The sequence below is a fragment of the Phodopus roborovskii genome, unplaced genomic scaffold (assembly GCF_943737965.1).
Source record: "Phodopus roborovskii unplaced genomic scaffold, PHOROB, whole genome shotgun sequence".
Classification (NCBI taxonomy): domain Eukaryota; kingdom Metazoa; phylum Chordata; class Mammalia; order Rodentia; family Cricetidae; genus Phodopus; species Phodopus roborovskii.
This window is the reverse complement of record NW_026126567.1, coordinates 33,659,155-33,671,536: the sequence shown is the minus strand read 5'-3', so window position 1 is coordinate 33,671,536 and position 12,382 is coordinate 33,659,155. Positions and strand designations below refer to the sequence as shown.

General features: G+C 39.6%; 1 protein-coding gene across 1 annotated transcript in view; it reads right to left on the bottom strand.

The window, feature by feature from the left end:
• Ptpn20 (protein tyrosine phosphatase non-receptor type 20) overlaps positions 1-11,805 on the bottom strand; it is a 70,174-nt gene extending 58,369 nt beyond the window's left edge. Inside the window, exon 1 of the mRNA XM_051202499.1 lies at positions 11,702-11,805. Within this exon, the coding sequence (XP_051058456.1) occupies positions 11,702-11,750 (49 nt within the window). The 5' untranslated portion in view covers positions 11,751-11,805. The remainder of the gene's footprint in view (positions 1-11,701) is intronic.
• Between the last annotated feature and the right edge of the window lie 577 nt (positions 11,806-12,382).

Below are 12,382 nucleotides of genomic sequence, written 5' to 3'. Positions count from 1 at the left end.
TGGGTCTGCCTAATCTATGTCAAAGCCACACTGTGATCCTGTTTCCAAAGCATATTTCCTGGACAGGTTGAAATTTTTTCAAGTCATTTGATTATTACTTAAGAGGTCTCTCCTCAACTTAGTTCTGAAACTTTGCACTTTAATTATAAGCAACAAAGATAAATTGTGGCCCCATGATACCTGCTTTAAAATGTCCTCCCTCAGGTGAACATGCAAGCTCATTTTTTACAGGTTCTTCTTTCACACAACTGTAGAGCACAATCCAGGCACGTTTCTGACTCTCTTCCTCAGTGCCCATCATTGCAGCCCTCACTCCTTTCAGATCTCACAAGAAGCACCTCTGAAGTCCATGTTTCAAATATAATTCTGTTCATGACAATACATGTATTCTCTAAAACAAACATGGTTTACACAGTTCCCTTCTCTTTTAAGCCTTTTCCAGAGTCACGTCCATATTGCTACCCAAATCTTTTTTCAATTTGACTAGAGCTTTTGTGTCATGTGCCTCAACACTTTTCCTGTGTCTACCTACCTGTTACCCAATTCCAAGATGTGTCAGGATATGTATTAATTTCCGGGGGCTTCCAAAACAAAGTACTAAACCACAAACTGGGGGGCCTTCTAAGAAATTAAAAATGTATTGTGTCACAGTTCTGGAAACAGAAGAACAAAGTTCAAGTGTCAGCAAAGCCATTCCCTCCCTTAGAGAGCTTGAGGAAAGGAGTCTTCCTTTCTTTTAGCATCTGTTGTCCACTAGCAGTCTTTGGTGTCCTTGGCTTGTAGGCACAGCACTCCAATTTCTGCCTCTACTGTCATGCCATAGTCTCCCTGTATGCCTGTTCAAAGTTATCTTGTCCTACAAGAATACGAATTATTGGCTGGTATTTTAATTTCATTTATTCACTTCTGCAAAGAACTTATTTCCAAACAAGGTCATAGTAGCAACTGCAAGGGATAGAACTTTCAAGTAACTTTTGTGGAGTCCAAACTTATAAAATAAGACAACCACAAGAATAAAATCTAGTTAACCTAAGTTTTGGCAATTAATATTTTTTGTTATTTTATTGTTGTTACGCTTGCTTGCTTGCTCGCTCGCTCGCTCGCTTGCTTGCCTGCCTGGTTTTTGAGACAAAGTCTCACTGCATATACTCTGATGCCCTGGGAGTCCATATGCAGATCAAATTGGCATTAAACTGTGGTGACCCTCCTCTTGTCCTCTCCCAAGTGCTAAGATTATAGACACTGCCACCACACTCAGTTGGCAGTAAGTTTTTCTCCTTTATTAAAAATTAAAAAAAATTTAATAAAAGATATTGCTGAAAGAGATAAAAAAGACCTGAAGAAAATATTTACAAATCAGATTATCTGTTCATTTATAACCCAAAATATAGAGAACCCTGAACATTCAGCAAGAAAACAAACCAATTTAAAATAAATGAACCGATAACACACCAAAGAAATAAACAGCTAAATAATCATAAAAAATATGCTTCATATTCTACATTATTAGAAAATTATTGATCAAAACCAGATACTGTTTTTATCTGTTGTTATAGTGGCTGATTAACAACACCAAATACTAGTAAGAATGCACAACATCAAGAATAAAAGTCATTGCTGGTAGACAGCTTTCACATATCCTTACACAGCTAAGCATAATATTATCGACCCTGAGATTCAGCAGTCATTCACTGGAGTACTCAATAATTATCAAAAACCAGAAGCAACTAAGATATGTTACAATATTTAAATAAATGCACTGATATTCCCATCAAAGGAATATTACTGAATAACAAACAAACTATATTACTGAATAAAAAACAAACAAATTTACTGAATAACAAACAGGCCACATAAGATATGGAGCAATCTTAATGAATACTACTAAAGGAAAGAAACAAATTTGCATAAACTACATCCTAGATAATTGCAACTAGAGAACATTGTAGAAACAGTGAATCTGTAAAAAGAAGGACCAGTGGCTGGCAGGGGTTTGGAAGAGTAAATACATGGATGAGTCAACAAAGCAGCAGGAATTTTTAAAAAGATAATACTATAATTGTAGAAAGAATAATATATTTTTCAAATTCTAGAGAAATGTGATATGCAAAGAGTAAATTCTAGGGCCAAGGAGAGCTTTTTGCTGGTGATAATTCACAATGATTCATTAAGTAACAAATGTACCAAAAGCAGTAAAAGACAGTAAGAGGCGAGCACGTGGGATGAAGGAATATATAAGCACAGTGTATTGTTGCTCAGTTTTTATACATTTAAACCCCCTTTTATGCCTAAAAATGTTTTAAAAAGAGACCAGGAATTTTATGATACCTAAAGTAATAATAATAATTACACTGTAGGATTTATAACATCAATACAATAAAAATGTATAACAAGCATACCTCAAAGTATGTGTGAGATGCCATGGTAGCACACTGATATAAAACCACTACATTCTATGTGAAATGAGGCATTATTAAAAATAAACTATGATACATTATAAGTCTATAACAACCATTGACAGAAAGAATCAGGCAGAGGAGAAAGTGGCAGAAATGAGGAAATACAGTAGCTAATGTTAAGAAAAGGTTAAAAGCATTCATTAAAATGTCCCTACTTAAATCAAAAGAGGATGAGAAAGAAAATAATAAGGTTAAAGAACAAATCAGACAAACAAAATTACCAAGATTGCATACAAGCACCCAGCCATATTAATCATTACACTGTGATCATATCATACAAGATTGAAAAAGTCAAATCTAATTATATAAATCTGCAAGAAGCCCTCTTTAAATATACATTTATTGATAAAAGAATGGAAAAAAGATCCTTGAAAACACTGATTAAATAAAAAGGAAAGTAAATATAAGCATCAGACTGCACAAACACCAATTTTTTTCATAAAGACATGCATTACCTAATAAAAACATACAGCCACTCTAAAGTGTATTTATCAAAAGAACAGTGCTTCCAAAATCACAAAAGGGAGCTGGAGAGATACCTCAACAGTAAGTTCTCACTGCTTCTACAGAGGATCTGGGTTCTGTTCTGAGCACCCACATGGCAGCTCACAACTTTCTACAACCCCAGTTCTAGGGGATCCAACACCCTCTTCTGCCCTCCACGGGTATCAGAATACTCATACATTACACACATTCATTCAGGCAATACTCATACACGTAAAAAATGTTTTTAAAAATAATTTTTAAGTCATGAAGGAAAATGGAAAATCCACAGTACAGGTGGAGACAAGCAAAACAAAACAAAACAAAACAAAACAAAAACAATAAGGATGCAGAAGACAAAAGCAATACTGTGAACTAATTTGACCAAGTTTCAAGGACACCTCACCCAGTCAAAATAAATAAATAAATACATACTACTTTAATGGGCTTCCACAAAGTAAAGTCATAATTCTAGTCTCCACCCCCACAAAAACATTCAAAAACTTACGTTGAGGGGCTGGAGAGATGGCTTAGAGGTTAAGAACCCTGGCTGCTCTTGCAGAGGACCCCGGTTCATCTCCTAGCACTTTTATGGTGGCTTACCACCATCTGTAATTTCAATTCTAGGGGACCCAACATCCTCTCCAGAACTCCATGGGTACCAGGCATGCATGTGATGCACATACATACGTGTATCATATACAAAAATAAATAAATCTAACTTTAAAAATCCTATGCTGAAATACAAGACTGAAGTTAAAAAAAAATCAAAACTAAAGTCATCAAATTGAGGATAGTTAAGAAAAATAATTTCTAAAAACTGTCATCTAAAATTAAGAAGTAATGAATTATTTGAACTGAATTGAATATAAATAAAGACAAAACACCAAAAACTTTAGACACACACTGAAATGGTGCTTCTAAAATACTAGATGTTTCCACTGGGAAGTTACAATCTCAGGCTGATGATCGTGTCAAGGCCTAAGAAATTTTAAAAAGAAATGAAGCCCAAAGCAAGCAAAATAATGAAATAAAAGATAGAAATCAATGATGAAACTGACAAAAGAAATACCAAGATTTTCAAAAATATATCCAAAAAAGATCAAGAAAAACACTTATTTTTCTAGGCCAGCACTGCCCAGCAGAGCCTTCTATGGTGGTAAAAGCACCCTGTAACTGCACAGCCCAAAACCAACCACTTTTGACTACTAAGCACTTAAAATGGGGCCAGTGTGACTGAGGAATTTCATTTGTATTTAGTTTCATTTAAAGTAACTTACACCTAAATAGCTGTGTGGCTGGTGGTCCACTGGATAAATATTGCACTTATACTGCTGGAAGTAAGAATGGATGGGGAGGGACATGACAGAGAAGCAAAAGGGGAGACAAAACATGAAAAGGCTGAGAGGAGAGGATGAGGAAACATAACCAAAGCCAGAAATGAAATCAAAGGGGACTCAGAATAGATCTCCTTAGTGTAGTCTAGACAAAACACAGATAGCATGGACTATTTCCAGCAAGACACAGAGTCCTAAAGCTCCCCTCAAGAGAACAGACACACAGACCCTGCACAGGATCTGTGAAGGTAATGAGCCACAGTGCAAAAACACTTTGTGCTTTCCAACGGAAAGCTATCAAACCTTGAGAAGAGCAACAATTTACACCAAACATCCCACAACAGAAAAGAGGAAACAGTAACAATTTTATGAGGCCACCATCCATCTTGATATTGAAATCAAAGACATATCTTTACAAGCAAGTATGTATCAAGGACATAGATGTTATAAGTATTCAACAAAATAACACCAAATAGATTCAATATATTGCTCTATTCATTTGGTATTCTTTAATTTCCTTCATAAATATTTTATAGTTTCAAACATTCAAATACTTCAGAATTCATTAACCTTACCTGTAATTTTTTCATGTTGTAAATGATAAATTATGTCTGAATTTTTAGTTGTTCAATGCCAGAATTGAAAAAATACAATTGACTTCTTGTGGACCTCATGTCTGTGTCTTTGTTAAAGTCATTCACTAATATCTATTTTTTCTAATAGCTTTTTTCTTGTAGATTCCTTGAATTTCCAAATAATAATGTCCACAAATACATTTCCATATATTTTTTAAATCCATACTTTTATGTATTTTTCACCTTTTTGCATTACCAAAAACTTATATTAGTATTAAGTCCTTAATAATTTTTCATTCTTCATCCTCAAACAGGCACAAGTTTGTATTTCTCAAAATCAGTTTTATCATTCCATTTCCAAAAGACAACATTTCATTCTGAGTTCTAATAAGAGTATCTGCAAAATGTATTACTTACTTTACCTAAGTTTAATATACTTTGTGCATTTCTAAACATCTAGAAGGACTAGATGTTTCATATAAGGGCTTATATTTGTCCACTATAAGGACCTCCTTACAATGCATAGACATGGTGAAACATTCAGACCCCATGACATTGGTGTAAGCCCAGGAATACACATAAGCAGGGAAGAGCAAAAGGAAACCATCTGCACAGGGTCAATTGATCTGAGGGAAAGGAATCAAGTCAGTGGAGACAGAACAGTATTTTCAACAAATAATGATGAAAATTACAGATTCAATCCATTCTCATACTATGTACAGAAATTAACCCCAAATAGATCACATACCAAACTTAATCCCATAAAGCTGCTAGATAGAAAAAAGCTGAGCAGTGTGAGCTGTGTGAGCAGTGTGAGTAGTGTGAACAGTGTGAGCAGTGTGAATAGTGTGAGCAGTGTGAGCTGTGTGAGCAGTGTGAACAGTGTGAGCAGTGTGAGCTGTGTGAGCTGTGTGAGCAGTGAGCTGTGTGAGCAGTATGAACAGTGTGAGCTGTGTGAGCAGTGTGAGCTGTGTGAACAGTGTGAGCAGTGTGAGTAGTGTGAGCAGTGTGAGCTGTGTGAGCAGTGTGAGCAGTGTGAGCAGTGTGAGCAGTGTGAGCTGTGTGAGCAGTGTGAGCAGTGTGAGCAGTGTGAGCAGTGTGAGCAGTGTGATCAGTGTGAACTGTGTGAACTGTGTAAGTAGTGTGAGCTGTGTGAGCAGTGTGAGCAGTATGAGCTGTATGAGCATTGTGAGCTGTGAGCAGTGTGAGCAGTGTGAGCTGTGTGAGCATTGTGAGCTGTGTGAGCAGTGTGAGTAGTGTGAACAGTGTGAGCTATGTGAGCAGTGTGAATAGTGAACAGTGTGAGTTGTGTGAGCTGTGTGAGCAGTGAGCAGTGTGAGCTGTGTGAGCAGTGTGAGGAGTGTGAGCTGTGTGAGCATTGTGAGCTGTGTGAGCTGGGTCAGCAGTGTGAGCAGTGTGAATAGTGTGAGCTGTGTGAGCAGTATGAGCTGTGTGAGCAGTGTGAATAGTGTGAGCTGTGTGAGCTGTGTGAGTAGTGTGAGCAGTGTGAATAGTGAGCAGTGTGAGCAGTGTGAGCAGTGTGAATAGTGAGCAGTGTGAGCAGTGTGAGCAGTGTGAGTAGTGTGAGCAGTGTGAGCAGTGTGAGTAGTGTGAGTAGTGTGAGCAGTGTGAGCTGTGTGAGCAATGAGAGCAGTATGACACAGACCTGCCTATAAATCCCAGCACTTGAAAGGTGGAGAAAGGAAGACCATGAGCTCAAGATCAATCTGGACAATGTGAGACTTTGTCTAAAACAAAAACAACAAAGAATATTACCTAGGGGAGAATCCGTGATACTGAATCAGGTAATATTAAGAATACAAAATACAAAAGAAAACTATTAAAATATAGACTTCATAAAAATCAATACATCCACTATTTTAAAAGATAGCATCCCCCCTCTCTCTCTCTTACACACAAACACACACACACACACACACACACACACACACACACAGTTCTAGACCAGGATGGGAAAGGGTACTTACAAAACGTTTACTGGGAAATGGACTTGTATGCTATATATGTAGACTCTTTTGACTCAGGGAATATTTGAGCAGGCGCATGACAACAGAAATACAGATGGCAAATACACACATAGAAATATGCTTGCCATAGCTGGTCAACAGAAAGAGGAAGCAGATTTCAGGAGATCCTATTACACATCCACTGAATAGTCACACTCACACACAACACAACGCAGCTCTAGGGAGGATGAAGCAAGTGCAACTACTCATGCATTGCTACTTGGATCACTATCCCTTGTCCTTCTTTTTCCGTGTGTGTGTGTGTGTGTGTGTGTGTGTGTGTGTGTGTTGTGTATCTTTGTGCTGTGTGTGTGGCGTGTCTGTGTCTCTGTGTATGTCTGTGTCTATGTGTGTGTGTGTTGTGTGCTCTGTGTGTGTCTCTCTGTGTGTGTTTGTGTGCTGTGTGTGTGTATTTGTGTGTGTGTGTGTGCACATGTATGTGGAGGTCAGAGGTCAACACAGAGCAACTTCCTCAATCACTTTCCACCTTAGTTTTTGACAGTCTCTCAGTCCACCTGAAGCTCACCTCAGACAGCCAGAATGGCTAGCTAGAAAGCCTCCAGGATTCACCTGTCTCCACCTCCCCAGCCCTGGGATTCCTGATGCCACCTGCAGCTTGTTCTATGGATGCCAGGGGTCTAAGGTCCTCAGGCTTGCACAGCATGCACTTTACTGACCGAGCCATCTCCCCAGCCCCACTGCTTTTTCTTGAAAGTACTTTCATGACTTTGAAATTTCCTCATATATGTAAATCCTTATACCTAATGTCCATCTCCCTCAATGTAAGCTTACAATGCTGGTGACGTGGTCATTCTTGACACCACTGTGTCACCCAGTACCAAGAGTGTCTAGTACAAAGGGGACAGTTGGTACACATTTACTAAAAGGCAAGAAGGGAGAGGAAAAAAGGGGAAAAAAAGAGTGAATACATGGAGACAGGGAACCTAGTTGAAACAATCACTTGCAGGACAATAAGCCAGTTTAAATAGAAATTAAACCATTACTAAAGTGCACTATAGACTGGTGAATGGTTCAGTGCGTGAAGATGCATGCCCATATTAAACCTGAGTTTAATATGCAGGACCCAGGTAAAGGTGGAAGGAAACAACTGATTCCACAACGCTGTCCTCTGGAATCCACACAGGTGCCATGGCTTGTGCACACATACCCCATAATAATAATAAATAAAAGCTTTCTTAGAGGTGCATAGTGTACATCCTGATTACCAGTCTCATGTACATACTAGAATTAGCTGGGGAGCCTTGTGAAATCCCAGTGCCTGTTCACCCCAGAATACCAAAATCAGCATCTATGTGAATGAGACCCCAGTGCTGGTTGTCTTTAAAGTTCCCTCAGGTTAGCCCAGGATGAGCTCCAACTTGAAAAACACTGAAGAAATTAATCTAGGCTTTGTAACAACTGTCTACATCTAGATGTAAAATATATATTCAAGTTAACTTAGCCCTCTCTCAGCCTCAGAACTGTCATCTAAATTATGGAAGGCATGTACAACCTCCAAGGTTGCTGTAAGATTGAGATTATACATAAAGCTCCTGAAAAAGTGTGAATTATCTTCCCAGGGTGAGCCTGATAAACCTCCATTACTAAGTGAGAAATGCTACTTCAACCATCAATGCCCATTTTCAGTCATTTGATTGTTAGACTGAATATTTTACTGAGGAGTTCAGAAATGCTGTTTTTCACTTTCCTAATAATATACCACCTGAAGCTATGCCTATTTTTAAATTTATTCTGTAGGAGGAAATATGGATGACAATGGTAGCACAGGAAAATCACCAGGGGACATTTTAAAAGTACCAATGTCCGGACCCTATCTGAACCAAATAAATCCGAATCCCTGGGGGTGGCACCAGAACACTGATAGCTTTTAAAGGGTGATTATGCAACAGAGTCAGAGCTGCAAAGCTCTGGTTTGTGCACTAATGAGATCCCATACGAACTGCACAGAGGGATTCTTTAAAAACTAATGGGTTCCAGAACCTTAGTATGACTTACTGATTCTTCATCTGTAGAAATGGAGCACATCATTCTGCAAATTTCCATACAGCTCTCACAACAGACTTATTGGGTCACTACCTTGCAGCATGCTTTTACTCTCCCTGTCACTGTGTATCAGCAAAGACCATTTGCAATTTCCACTGCCTAGCCTATCCAGTTGTTTCCAATCAGTAACAAATGCACCCAATAATAGTAACTCTCTAGTCTTATAGATTTTTTTTTCCAGGTCTCTTGTGTGGACCCAAATAGCCTACATCATTTACCATGCACTGTACCCAGCACTGGCCATGGAGATCACTGCTCTTTCTAACCAAGTATCTGACCTGCCAGTTTGGAACCAAAAAATTGGATTCACTCTTCAAGCCCTTTGCAGCAGGCAATGCCCACACTAAAGAATTATACCCCGTTGATGACCTGCATAAATACAGATGAAATGTTATTTTTTGCATCTATGAAACTCATATCCATTTATTTTTCCCATACAGGCAATATAACCAGGGGAAAAAAGTAAGTAAGCTCCAATGGAGAAGAAATAATACAGTACCTAGACTCTACCTAATCACAATGGCTAGATGATTATAATGGAACTAATCAACCAGTAAAAATACCTCTCTGTTCTCATCACATTAACTCCTTTGAACCTTACAATAACCTCATCAGGTAACTACATCATGAATAAGAAAAAAGAAATACATTAGTTAAATGATTTGCCCAAAGTCATATTACAAGGCAGTGTAGAATACAATTGACCTGGCTTTGATGTCAAATATTTTTACTTATTTCACTGAAGTTGTACAGAGTTATGAGCAAGCAGCTGGAAGAAAAGATACAGCTAAAGTCTACAACAAATCTGGGAACAAGCTCACTCCATATCAGCCATTGTTATATTTGTATTTTAATACAGCCCAAGTGGTCAGAGAGGGATAATAGCCTATTAAACTGACTTTTCCCTTGGTGATATTAAAGCTGCAGATATTGTAACTGTGGGTAAATTAAACCCAATATGAAGTATAGCAATAAAAAGATTTTTCTCACAAAAACTTAATAACTGTCACTGTGACAACCCACCCAGGGTAATGGTTCCAAAACACAAGCAGCTGGAGCTACCAAGCTAGATGATCATAACCACATCAGGGCCAGATGTCTAAGGCAGCAGCAAACTTCAGCGCAATCACATCTCACTGAAGAATGTGCCAAAGAAGTTCCTGTCCCGTGGTAAATGTCACCCCTCTTAGACACATTTGTAGAAACAGAAAAAGGAAACAAAATAAGCACTCAAACAGAGGTTATATTATAATGTGCCTGGCAATGAATTAGATGCTTTCATGAAGCTAATTGCTTTGATCTTTGTAAACCTTCCCAATGTTGAATACATGAACAGAAAAATCATAAAGTCATACCGACTGGCCTCATAAATTCATGACTACAAATAGGTCTTTAACACAGCAGCAATTCAATTCCATCTCCTCAGTTTCCTTTCCCACTCTCCAGACCTTTCCTCCCCCACACTGCCCTGACTGCTGACTGACAGATCTTCCTCCACTACCAACGTGATGGTCCCGTGTAGTCTGCTTCCCTTCTAGCTGGTTTTAAAATACAGAACAGTCTAACTCTCCTCTTGTGTTTTCAACGACTCCCTTCAGGCAAAGTTCCTCTCTTTCACCTGTATCATTTCTCACTTCCTATGAGATCAATTACATTAGCATATGGACAAATTCTAGTTTCTCCTATTTAAAAACCAATTTGACCAGAAGGCCCCTCTTTTGTATACACTAAAGCTGTATTTATTAAAAATGATTAAAAATATTTATACTTAACAAAACCATTTGGGGGTGAATTTTGTTTCCATTTGCCTTGGTTTTTAATCTGGGATGTTTTGTTGTAGGCTAGTCCAGGCTAGCCTGAAACAATCCTGTCTAAGCCTCCCTCACAAACATCTTACACAGTAGCATTCAATGTAAGTGACCACCGGTTTCCTCCCTCCCCCCCCCTATTTATTTGATGGCCCCCTCTTCTTTATGGAACTCACAGTTTCACTGAGTTCCTTAAATGCCATATATAAGGTAATGACTGAAAAGGGTAACTCTAGCCCTAATAGCCTCCAGACCTTTAGAACCAATTTTATACTGGCCTGTTCGACTTCAAATTAAATTTTATCTCAATTTTAAAATCCACTAGGCGATTTATACTGTGTTTTGTCACAACAAAAATCTACTTGGTGACCTATAGAGGAGCGGAAACGAATAAATATAAGAAAAACGACATGTCGGGTGCAGGGTCCATTGTACAGTTCTTCCCGAGCATATTATCTGTACGCTGTACAAACAGGTTTCTGAACCCCAGCATCAGAAACAACTTCCACAATGAAAACCTACTGCTCTCACCCTGCTTTTCCTGGAGTTAGAGTCAACCGTGCCTGGGTACCTCCCACTTGGAATATGAGGCAGGGAACCTTATTTCTCCCTCTAACGCCTAGCTTCTAGAACAGTGCCAGGTACACAGGAGACTTTCCAAACAGTTGCTGGTTAACTGGTGTTCTCTAGACACCTCGACCTGCACTAGTTTGGAGGCACCCTAGGCCTCCAAACCTTCCTGGTCATCAAAGCCGGGTCTTAGAGGCCCTGAGCGGCTTATTACCAATTCTATCAGAAACGGGCTTCTCAGCAGCATCCCCAAACCTTCCTCCACCGCACATCCAGTGTCGGCAGGTCCACACCTATCACCCCGACATGACACCCCTCACCCCGCCGCTAGACCGAGGCCTGCCCTCCCACCCCCATGGTCAGGCTCACTCCACAGACCATGGGGCCCTCGGGGTCCAGCCTGTGCTCGAGGCCTCTGCGCATCCATAGCTCCTTCTCTTCCCTGAGAGGCAGGAGAAGAATGCCCCCTTATGCCTGAGCACCACCTGGTCACCTCTCCTCACCTGGGCCTATCGGCCCACGGCCCCAACCGCCTACCAGAAGGTTCGCGCCAGAGCCTCCATGTGTCCAATCCGGGAGACTCCCACGAGCCTGCGCACTGCAGTTTTATTCTGGGCCAGTGTAAACCTGGTTGGAGCGGAGAGTTCTTCCCCTTGCTGGTCTTTCGAGGTACTGCAGCGCCCACTGCGACTCCCAGAAGTTAAGTTCCCTAGTGTTGCAGGTAACATGTGTTTTATTTCCTTCAGGCTAGGCTCTCAAAGCCAATTGTTGTATGAAACATCCCCACCTTCTTTCTGAGTGGAGAGTCTCTTCATATTTAAGATTAAATGAAGGAAGACAAACTAGTGCAAAAAGGAGTCCCTAGTGTGTGCCAGAATAGAAAGTTAATTGACTACATCAGTTGAGACAGTTTCAGCTAGAGTGGTCATATTAGAGGAACTTCAGGGGTAAACACCGCCTGAAAATGTGACGTCAGATCCATACATCTGGACTAGTATATCCGTCCATTTGATCCAGTTCCCTTGAAAATATGACAAGGTAGGTGTGTGTGTGTGTGTG